The sequence below is a fragment of the Aphanomyces invadans genome, assembly GCF_000520115.1.
Source record: "Aphanomyces invadans strain NJM9701 unplaced genomic scaffold supercont1.9, whole genome shotgun sequence".
In the NCBI taxonomy this organism is placed as follows: Eukaryota; Oomycota; class Saprolegniomycetes; order Saprolegniales; family Verrucalvaceae; genus Aphanomyces; species Aphanomyces invadans.
In genome coordinates, this window is record NW_008580154.1 from 806,433 (window position 1) to 816,481 (window position 10,049).

The window sequence follows — 10,049 nt, forward strand, 5'->3', positions numbered from 1 at the left end:
CGAATGGCGTGGTCAGAATTGTCGAATTCTGCAATTTCATTGGTCCTGAGACACGCAAATTCTGGTAGCTGATTGGTCGATTGTATCGTTACACCTGTATATATGAATAGCTTGATATAGGTTTATCGAGTTTTGATAGTTTTATTCGAGGAGCCGTACGTCAAAAACTGATTCGCGCACTTATTTTGGAACAGAGGGAGTATATATCATGGTCGAAATATCGAGCCTCTGGACGCGACAGTTGCAGGAAAATTTGTTAGTATTGCATTGCAAATCTGCCGAAAGATCGCTGCATTGCAGCGAAATGCGCGTGGGGTGGCAGTTGTGGTTGGCGGCGGCGGCTCTTGCGAAGACCATCGACTACGACGCGTTAGAGAGACAATGGGAGAGTGGAGACAAAGAAGATGAGCTCCTCTCAGACGATGAACTCGACTACAAGCGGTACTGTCCTTGTTGCCATTCGTCGACCTCAACATGGCTCTCGCAGGACTGGCACATTAGAAAAATCCGAGATTGTGTTTGTGACGCTAAAGGAATCTGCGATCGACGCCATGGTACCCGTGGACCCTGTGGTCTCTGCCGTGTCCGAGCTGTGTGCGACTTGGAAACACGTACGTAGTTAGTCTGTTCTGTCGACGACTCAGCGGAGGTCAAGTAGATGCTTATGCATGGCGGACTCTCCGTTAACTTTTACGAGCTGGAAGCATACAAAGTATTGGCCGGGTTGCAGCACGGTTCGCGAGTGACGGACCTCCGCGACTTCTTGCTCGAACAGCACCAAGTTCAGGAAGTCACTTGGGACCAGAGGACATATCATCCCAAACATGCTAGCAAGTTGCAGGCCAAGCCCCAAAAAGCGCTCAAACCGTCAAATTCCAAGCTCAAGTCGAAGAAGAAGCGGTCCAAGAAAGATGAGCTGTAAAGCCACTTGTACAAGCACATACAACGTTCGCGCAGCCAAATTTATCAGGACCTTGGCTTGGTGCGCGCTAAGGACCTGCCGATGACAGCATAGGCGAGTGCAACTCCACGAGCAACGCATCCAAATGCCCCATTCTTATCACTCAATCGACGAGAGTGTTGTAAAAGGTGATGTTTGCAGCGGTCGCAGTGGGTTTGCTGCATGACATGTTGTTGAGATTTGAGTTGGCCATTCGGTCCAACCGGGAGTACGTGCGTCAACACGTGTGGAATGCCATCGTATCATTTCAAATAAGCATCTTGTTCACGAAGTATTGTCGTTTTAACGATGACATGGAGAACTTCATCTCCCATCCGTCCATCGAGAGTTCGCCGCGGGCATGGCGATGTGAAGTGGAACCGTTGATGTGAGCTTCCTGGGACACCACATATTCCACTGCATCAAAATCAAAGCTTACGATCGCTCGAAACGTGCCAGTCTTGGCAGTGCTTGTGTTTGCGGCTATGCTGCGGTGAATTGATCTAGGAAGCGTCCAAGGGATAGGCCGCGCACGGCGGCGCTGCGGTCATCCCGTTCTGGTTCGAGACGAATGACGTCAACCTTGGATCATCCAATCAAAGCTGTTTAATCCACGGAAGTGTATAATTTTTGCCAATCAGAATGCAGTATCAGTTGCACAGTTGAAATGCCCAGAAGGTTTCATCGCCGCCAGCATGCTCCATTTTCCAATTCGCCGTGTCATGCGTATTGCCGCGCTGTCCATTTCCCTTGCGCTGCGCGGGCCGTGTGTAGGGCCACGGCCATCTCGTCGACCCAATCCAAGCGTGGGTGAACCTTACCGCGGACGTCACTTCATACTTCTACCTTCTCGATGGTTCAACTCTAGATTGCCTCGAAGTCTGTACAACCGTGGATGCCGACAGGTTTGCCAAAACCTTCCAGGCTTCGTCATAAATAGTTAGTTATTCGTCGATCCGAGACTTCGTCACTAACAACTCGCCAGTGTGTGGCGCATGAGATCTCACCACGCTCCAAAACAGCACGCCCCAACAGCTCAACCCAACAAGCACCATTCAGTGGAAACGTGGCAGCGAGGAAAGGTTCACGTTGACGCATCATGGGCCGTGTGAGGTATGGTGCGGCGACTCGATTGTCTTCGCGCCAACGCATTTGTCGGTATCACACGTCGATTGAATTCCATCGATACCCATAATGTTCAAGGGGCGCCCATCGACCCGGAGGAACTGCTGCGATGGATATCTTCTCCGGCGCGTGCAATCCGAAGTCAAGGCGGCCTCATGACGACGACTGTGGCGTAGTCAGAGTATTTGACCACGGCTCGTCGCGCCGATGAGCCGTGGCGGATGCAGTTAATGCGTCAATGAAAGCACCCAAGTGGATTGTAACTATCTCCAAGCCCACTCCTTCCTGGCGCAAAAGCAGCAGGGCTTTGTCGTCAGTTCCCTGTCGTGCCACCCATTGCGTGGTGCTCTTATCGTTCGAAGTCCGAATTCTAGCCTCGTGACCGTTCGACTATTTCGTGTCGGTGGAGTTCGGCGGCGTCGGTTCGTTAGTTTCGATTTTTCATCGTGCGGGAAACGCGATAGATGGGGCGAGCCGCGTTTAAGTTGACGGTGGCGGCGTTGCTCGTGGCCGTCTTCCTGGCACCTGCCAGTCCCTGGCTCCACTCGAAAGACATCAACTACGACGCGGTCGAGAAGGCGTGGGAAGCGGGCGACATGGACGATGAACTCAAAGAGGAAGAGGACAAAATGCACAAGGTGAAAAACATTGAAGAGCGGTGCGGTGTCTCTGTCGGGAATGGATTCACGTTGTGATCACGAGGTTGTAGGAAGAAGCGCCCAAACTTTGTCGGGGACGTCGGCATTCCCCAGACGATGGTCGTGAGCTTGAAAGAGACTGCGCTGGACGAGTTCAAGGAAGAGTTCCCCACCATCCCCGAGCCGACGCTGGCCATCTCCAACATGTGGAAGGAGATGCTGTTCAACGGAGGCATCGACGCTGAGTTCTTTGAGGTGAACGAGACGCCGTTCAAGGTCGTGGTCAAGATCAAGCGCGGGTGGCTCGCGGAGGACCTCGTCGAGTTTCTTGTGAACCAGCCCCAGGTCGATGAAGTCATGTGGGACTTTGAGACGTATTACCCCCCGGGTGTGGACGAGAAGCAGCGGGAAAAGGAAAAACAGGACGCCTTCAAAGCCGCCCAAGCCAAGCTAAAGAAGAAGAACGCGAAAAAGCGCAAGGCGGCGGCGACCAAGACCGAACTGTAGCCTACATTAGTTGCCATTCCTACACACGGCGACGTTGTGTGGCACATCCTTCCAAATGCGTTGCAAGCATCACCACGCTTGGGGGTAAGGCAAGGAGCGCAGGCACTTGAGATCGAGGCGTCGTGCGACCTTGTCGCAGTAGTCTTGGCGATTCACGAAGGTGGAGGAACATTTCCGATCAAGCACCAGACTCGTTTTCATAACACGAAACGAAAATCTCTCTGCGGAGTCGATAAGGGCCATCGCATCAAAGGAGTTTTGCGACCTTGCTTCATTGCTCGGCCAGTCCTGCAGGAACGTCCCTGACGGACGACGACGCAACACACGGGTGTCGCCGCCAAGGACGGTGGCGTCGGTCGCAGTACCCTCATTAGTAAATAATTCTTGTCAGCACTTGGCTCCACGGAAATCACCCCGATCTGCCTTACAGAGACTCCTAACTCATGAGTGTCATCCTCTGTCTTTGCATCATTCCTACTTTGTGTGCACGAAATGCACACAGGTAAGGATTACCTACTAATGAGTTGACCTCTCCTCGGCCCCGCCGCCGCCTTGACCTATGCAAGTCCAGCTCCCACAGCCAAACTCGACATCCACATCCACCGTGGATTCGCCATCTCGTCGACCGCTCCTGGCCATTCGTTGCCGCCATTGTCTCGACACCCTCCGCGTTTTACCATTTAACGTGTCTCCACACCACATTCGCGTGGTGGCAGGGAATTTCAATAAAACGTATTTGGGTTTCAACGTTTTATATAGTATTTCTTGAATGACACATGCATGGCAATGGGGCAAGTCCCACCTACGGGCACCACACAAATGCAGCAACCGCCTTGCAATCTCTCTGTCCGTACGGTACGACTTGTTTAGTGAGTGGCCAAATGCACATGCTTCGCTTGCTGTCGCAAAGATTTGAGGTGGATGTGGTGGCAGCGACTGTTGCAGGGGCACGTTGGGGGGCAGCGGCGGGGGGCTTGGTGGTTGTGGGGACAGATCGGGTGACTTGAGGAGACACGTTGGAACTGTTGCGGATGTTGTCGAATTGGGACGTGGGATAGTCGAGGTTGTTTTCGTGAAAGTCCATGTTATCCTTGCCAAACGTGTTGAATGTTTGTGTGATGAGGGATCGCGCGGAGCCCGCGGCGGCGTCGGCATCGCCGGCCCAGAACATGGCCCCGCCAAGCTTGTGTTTTTGAATGTACGCGAGCTTCGCTTCTAAGCTCAGAGGCGACTCGTATGACACGAACGTGCGAGTGTCGGGGTTGTAGCTGTATGCCGCGACGAGCTTGGTGTCGTAGTACTCTGTCGCCCCGGGAAGGGGCAGCGCCTTGAAGTCCCACACGCCGGCGCCGTCGCCGTTCCCAGCGACCCACGATCCTTGGTTCGACGGAGGTGAAAACGTCGAGTACAGTCCATCTGTGTTCTCAAACGATCGCCCGTAGAGGGGCATACCGAGCACAATTTTGCCCGGGTCACACCCGCGCTTGATGTAGTCTTGAATGGCGTTGTCTACGCTGTACTTGAGGCCCGCGGGGTGCGACGGGTCCTCGTACAAATTGGCGTGGTGGTCGGTGTATTCGCTCCAGCTGCCAGCCATGTCGTACGCCATCACGTTGACGTGGTCAACAAGGCCACAGAGCGAATTGAAGTCCCAATGCCGGTAATTTTCCGGCCCGACGGGGGACGCAATGCTGAGCTCGGCCTTGAACGACAGCGTTTTGAACTCATCTCGGATGGCTTGGAGGAGCGCAACGTAATTTGCAATGTCGTTGGCGCGATGGGGCACAGCGGGCTGAGGGTTCCCCCCTTCGACGGGGTATTCCCAGTCCAAATCGATGAAATCCAGACCCAAATTCAGCATCATCGTGACCGCGCTGCGTGCAAAGGTCCGGCGACCAACGTCCGAGTCGGCGATGTCGCTAAACTTGTCGCTCAACGTCCACCCACCAATGGAGAGCCCAAACTTTGTACCACGGAACTTTTTCTTGAGCTTGTTGGCTTGACCAAAACTGCCATACACATTCTTCCCAACGTCGTTCCACGAGTCGCCATGGTCAAGGAAGCGTTTGTCTGTGGCGGCCCACGTGTCGTACAAGTCGATCGTACCATCCGCTCGCGGTCGACCAAAGGCGTAGTTGACGTGCGTGATGCGGGACCAGTCCAAGTCGAAAATACCAAAGTTGCGTTGGTAGATTGCCCATTCCATGTAATACACGACCGACTTGAGCTTTGCCGCAGACGAACCGAGGGCTAGTGGGGCCAGCACTGCAGCCGTCGCGGTGGCAAGGACTTTCATTCTTGGAGCGATCTGGTGGCAGTCGGACGCAATTTGGACACTGTAAGTTCGTCGATCGGGACACACTCGATCCAGCAACACGTAACGACTGCCCCTGCCATTTCTGCTGGTGATGATCCACGAAACGTGCCGTGCGCACCCACGCAACACAAACGACGTGAAGGGTGCGCGATTTGGAACTTCCATCGTCCAACCACCAACTTGCCAACACTGAACACGTGGGGTGGTTGCGCTCCTAGTGCAAGCAGTGCGATGCAAAGCGCACAGCTAGTGGTCCTGGGTTCGTTGGGGCCTGGGGGCTTTCGGCGTGGAGGAAGGACGAGATGGCGTTCCCTCATCCATGACGTCGGCAGTTTCGTCGGAAAACTCGTGATGAAATCTGAAACTGCCACTCCACTTGGTCTATTTATAGAATTGACCACCACCACCAGAAAATGGTGCATGAAGTCCGTACAACTGCATTCCGAGACGTGGCGTGGTTTATTGCGACATAGCATCGTTGGAGGGGCATGCTGGCTCAGGCCCAACGCACATTGCCTGAGTGCGAATGATCTCAGGGGATGGGAAGGAGCGAACGAACGACATTCAACCGGATTCGTTTCACATCGGGTCTTTCTCGCGCGCTGACGACTTGTTGCACGGCGTTCCGCGTACGCGATTGAGTTGGATCTATCGAACAACATCCACGAAGGATATGCCCATGGAATCTTGAAACTTCTCGACGACGCGGCCGCAGCGTCTTGTCACTTTGGATTTTGCAATACTTTGCTTCACATGCGCCTCTATTCCGCTCTAGCGACCGCTGTTGCGATGGCATCTGCAGCCCCATTCAACGGCGTCCGTCCCGCGATGGCGTATCCCGTGCATGCAAATGCGAACGCTGCCTCGGACCAGCTTTCCACTGTGTCGACCACTGTCCGCAAACGACGATTGCCCCCCCACACGCTCGTGGGGTACTGGCACAACTTTGCCAACCCGTCGGGACCCACGTTTCCCCTGCGTGAGATCAGCTCCGACTGGGACGTAATTGTCGTGGCGTTTGGGTCGAGTGTCGGGGGCGGCACAGTCAAATTCGACCTGGACCCGGCTGCAGGGACCGAAGCCCAGTTCATATCTGACATCTCGACCCTCCAAGGCAGAAACAAGACTGTCGTGTTGTCGTTGGGCGGCCAGGACGGTACAGTGTCGTTGAATGACGCAGCGGAAACGGCCCGTTTTGTCGACTCCGTGGCCGAGCTATTGGCAAAATACGGATTTGACGGGATCGACTTGGACGTCGAAACCGGGATATCCCAGGGCCTTCCCATCGTGAACAACTTGATTTCGGCCGTGAAACAGATCAAGCAGCGCGTTGGCGATTCATTCTACTTAAGCATGGCCCCCGAACACCCGTATGTTCAAGGCGGTGCCGTGAGCTATGGCAGCATTTGGGGTGCCTACTTGCCTATCATTGACGGGTTGCGCGATGAATTGACGCAAATCCACGTTCAGTACTACAACAATGGTGGGTTCGTTTACACTGACGGTCGGATGCTGCAAGAAGGCACGGTTGATTGCCTCGTCGGGGGCAGCTTGATGCTCATCAACGGCTTCGAAACCAACTACGGCAAAGGGTGGCGCTTCCGAGGACTTCGACCGGACCAAGTGTCGTTCGGCGTGCCGTCTGGCCCGCAAGCAGCGGGCCGTGGGTTTGCATCCGCCGACACGTTGCAGAACGCTGTGACGTGCATCGCCCAAGGCGTTGGCTGCGACACCATTCGTCCCACCTCCCCACATCCAACTTTTCGCGGAATCATGACGTGGTCCATCAACTGGGATAGGTTTGATCAGTTTGAATTTTCCCGAAATGCTCGAGCCGCCCTCGACGGATTGCCTCAGGTCGTGCAGGTTGGCTCTAGCAGCGCCGTGAAAGAAACGACGGCAACAACAGCCCAAGTCCGCTCAGTTCCTGCGGCGACCCTACCCACTGCACCGAAGAACTGCGGCCGGTGCGACAACTGCTACTATTCTCCCACGAACGCGTGCTTTTCGGGGTGGACCAAGGCGCAATGCCGGTCAGTGTCAGTCTTTACTTGGTGCGGATAAAGTTTATTACCATCGTCGATTTTGGTGTTTCAGGTTGTGTGTATCCAACGTGCAGGTATCACGGCAAGTTAAGCTCCGTAGGCGATGACAACTTTGCAGAGGACAGCACTTGCTGGCTTTGGAGCACCAGCACAAAAGTTGAGTAGCCACGGCAGGAGAAGGTGGGTCAGAGTTCTTCGACTCGTCGTGCGAAACTCCCTTTGCGGTGTCGAACAACAGTATTCGTCGTATGAGTCGTGTATTGGGACGCTTTTATGAAGCATGTGAGGTTCGTCCATTGACTGAGGCAGCTGCGTGGACTTGGAACAATTCTTTGGCGGACAGAGGCGCCATGGCCAGTGGGATCAACGTAACATCGATTGGCCGCAATTGCCTCATGATCTGGACAAATTCTGTCCGGGGAATGTCTCTTGCTCCCAGAGCGAGTTTGTACGGCATGGACATGCCCAAGTCCCATAGTTGGAACCCGCACTGATGCAAATATGCTCCTAGAGCATACAACTGCATCGTCCCAGCGCCGTTGGAGCCGGTGAACCCTGTCAAGCTTGTATACATCGCGCCGTTTGTGTAGCCAAGTTCCCCGGCAACCAAATCGTTCACGTCGTTCCAGAGCTCAACACTGATAAGCTGGACCTGCCGCCCTTGATCAGCGACAGGCACACCATTCAGCATGGCTCGAAACGCCGTCACCACAGGTGGATACAACCACGCCTGCCCATGTTGAGCGTGACACCCTGCGACGACGCTATCGAACGCTGTGTTGAATGTCAGATGAAACCCTTTCGACTTCTTGCGCACTTGTTTTGGAACGTGCAGCGACGCTAGTGAGGAGATCACACAGCGCTGGGCGTGCAACTTTGGCAAGAGGTAGCAATGTCGACCCTGCTGTGTTGCAATGGGCAGGAATCCTGCGTACATGACTTGACCGATGAAGGACGGATCAAAGGTGCGGCTGACCCAGAAGTCGTCGTGATAATGGCGCATTCTGTCCTGCAGATCCACCGGCACGAACGCCATGAGATCCGTCATGTCGTGTCACTTGTTGGAGAATTCTCCGATGGATTGAACCCGATCCAATTACCCGGATAATGAGGAAAAGTTATCCGGTGATTTCTTCAAGAAATTTGGCGCCGTTCTCGCATCGTGGAGGCCGGTGGATCTACTTGCTTGGAAGATGGACAAGCTACGCCTGCGTACTTTACGACACGGCACTACATGCTGTCCACCTTTGCACGACAAGAACAGTGGACATGTAAACCAGTGCAGAGAGATGCCGATGAAGTATTCGTGCGGAAATTCTCACGTCATCCTTACCGATCGAGCACTGTCCTCGAATTCGATCAACCATCCTAGGACGGCGAATGATCCATGGGCTTCTCCACAAAGGTTTCAAGACCGGAATATGCATCGCATTCGTCGTCGAAGTCGTGGCTGGCGACAGGCTTCGACTCCTCGTTGCCAGCTTTTCGTGGCAATCCTACTCGCCTAGCGTGATAGGACCCAAGCAACCCCCGGCATAAATGGTGGATCGTCACATTATGATCCCAGAGTTGACATTGTCCTAGAACTCGCTGGGCAATGCGGCTGGCGTCAAATGTGGAAAATGTTCAGCGATGGCGTCAACAATCATTTGATGGGCAACGACGTTGCCTTGTCGGTTGAAGTGCAGTCCGTCGGCGAGGAGGTCCGTGCGGCCTTGAAGAGCCGTCCAGAAATCAACCACGGGTACGTCGAGGGATGCGGCGAGGTGGACGCAGGCGGCAGCGTATTTCTTCGTTTCCAAGTTGGCGCGACTGGGCCACCGCGCATCATCGACAACCGGTGGGGTCAAGAATAGGATTTTGCAAAGCGGAAACCCAGCGCGGATCAGAGTTACCATGTGCGTGAGGTTCGCCACATACTCGTCAACGGGAACGTGTTGCTGGTGATCCGGGGAGTTGATCAGCGCCGCGTCGTTGGCGCCGAGGAAGACAGTGATCAAGCACGGCGGCTTTCTCCGCCATTCTTCTATCAATAGAGGGACTTTGGACAACCACCCGCGTGTGGTCCATCCAGACAACCCACGGTTGACTACGTCGGCCTTGCGCACGTAGTCGTTGGTCAACAGGACTTGGTAACCGAGAATCTCAGGGTTGGCTCCATTCTGTGTGATTGAGTCGCCCAGGGTGACGATGAGCGGTGCGCCGGCGAATGTCCGGTACCCCATGAGATCTTTTTCGGACGCACGTACAAAAGAATAAGTGTTTAGTACTACTAACAGTGGTCGAACGCATCGACCGACCTTCCGGATAATTCATCAAATTCACGAGATACAACCTCTTCGGTGCATTTGCTGCGAAACTATTCATTTTGAAAATTATTGACTGTTAGAGGAATTACTAGTACTCATCACCTTCGTAATATACAATACAGTGATACCTCACATTTTGCACCATCTCCAAAATATAAATTCTAACAG

The 10,049-nt window shown here is 54.0% G+C and overlaps 6 protein-coding genes across 6 annotated transcripts; 3 read left to right on the top strand and 3 right to left on the bottom strand.

The window, feature by feature from the left end:
- The first annotated feature begins 228 nt into the window (after nucleotides 1-228).
- H310_05402 (hypothetical protein) lies at nucleotides 229-1,232 on the top strand. The gene is made up of 3 exons (XM_008870123.1): nucleotides 229-441; nucleotides 488-611; nucleotides 659-1,232. Exons 1-3 carry the CDS (start codon nucleotides 305-307, stop codon nucleotides 920-922), a joined length of 525 nt encoding a protein of 174 aa, XP_008868345.1. The 5' UTR covers nucleotides 229-304; the 3' UTR covers nucleotides 923-1,232.
- Nucleotides 1,233-2,503: 1,271 nt separating this feature from the next.
- H310_05403 (hypothetical protein) lies at nucleotides 2,504-3,456 on the top strand. The gene is made up of 2 exons (XM_008870124.1): nucleotides 2,504-2,723; nucleotides 2,775-3,456. The coding sequence occupies exons 1-2, from the start codon at nucleotides 2,530-2,532 to the stop codon at nucleotides 3,208-3,210; spliced, it is 630 nt and encodes a 209-aa protein (XP_008868346.1). The 5' UTR covers nucleotides 2,504-2,529; the 3' UTR covers nucleotides 3,211-3,456.
- A 489-nt stretch (nucleotides 3,457-3,945) lies between these two features.
- On the bottom strand, nucleotides 3,946-5,873 carry H310_05404 (hypothetical protein). The gene has a single exon (XM_008870125.1). It carries the CDS (start codon nucleotides 5,690-5,692, stop codon nucleotides 4,013-4,015), a length of 1,680 nt encoding a protein of 559 aa, XP_008868347.1. The 5' UTR covers nucleotides 5,693-5,873; the 3' UTR covers nucleotides 3,946-4,012.
- Nucleotides 5,874-6,074: 201 nt separating this feature from the next.
- H310_05405 (hypothetical protein) lies at nucleotides 6,075-7,591 on the top strand (the record flags this gene model as incomplete). The annotated part of the gene is made up of 1 exon (XM_008870126.1): nucleotides 6,075-7,591. The coding sequence occupies exon 1, from the start codon at nucleotides 6,281-6,283 to the stop codon at nucleotides 7,589-7,591; it is 1,311 nt and encodes a 436-aa protein (XP_008868348.1). The 5' UTR covers nucleotides 6,075-6,280.
- Nucleotides 7,592-7,726: 135 nt separating this feature from the next.
- Nucleotides 7,727-8,639, bottom strand: H310_05406 (hypothetical protein). The gene has a single exon (XM_008870127.1). It carries the CDS (start codon nucleotides 8,618-8,620, stop codon nucleotides 7,844-7,846), a length of 777 nt encoding a protein of 258 aa, XP_008868349.1. The 5' UTR covers nucleotides 8,621-8,639; the 3' UTR covers nucleotides 7,727-7,843.
- A 464-nt stretch (nucleotides 8,640-9,103) lies between these two features.
- Nucleotides 9,104-9,824, bottom strand: H310_05407 (hypothetical protein). The gene has a single exon (XM_008870128.1). It carries the CDS (start codon nucleotides 9,795-9,797, stop codon nucleotides 9,153-9,155), a length of 645 nt encoding a protein of 214 aa, XP_008868350.1. The 5' UTR covers nucleotides 9,798-9,824; the 3' UTR covers nucleotides 9,104-9,152.
- Nucleotides 9,825-10,049: the final 225 nt, after the last annotated feature.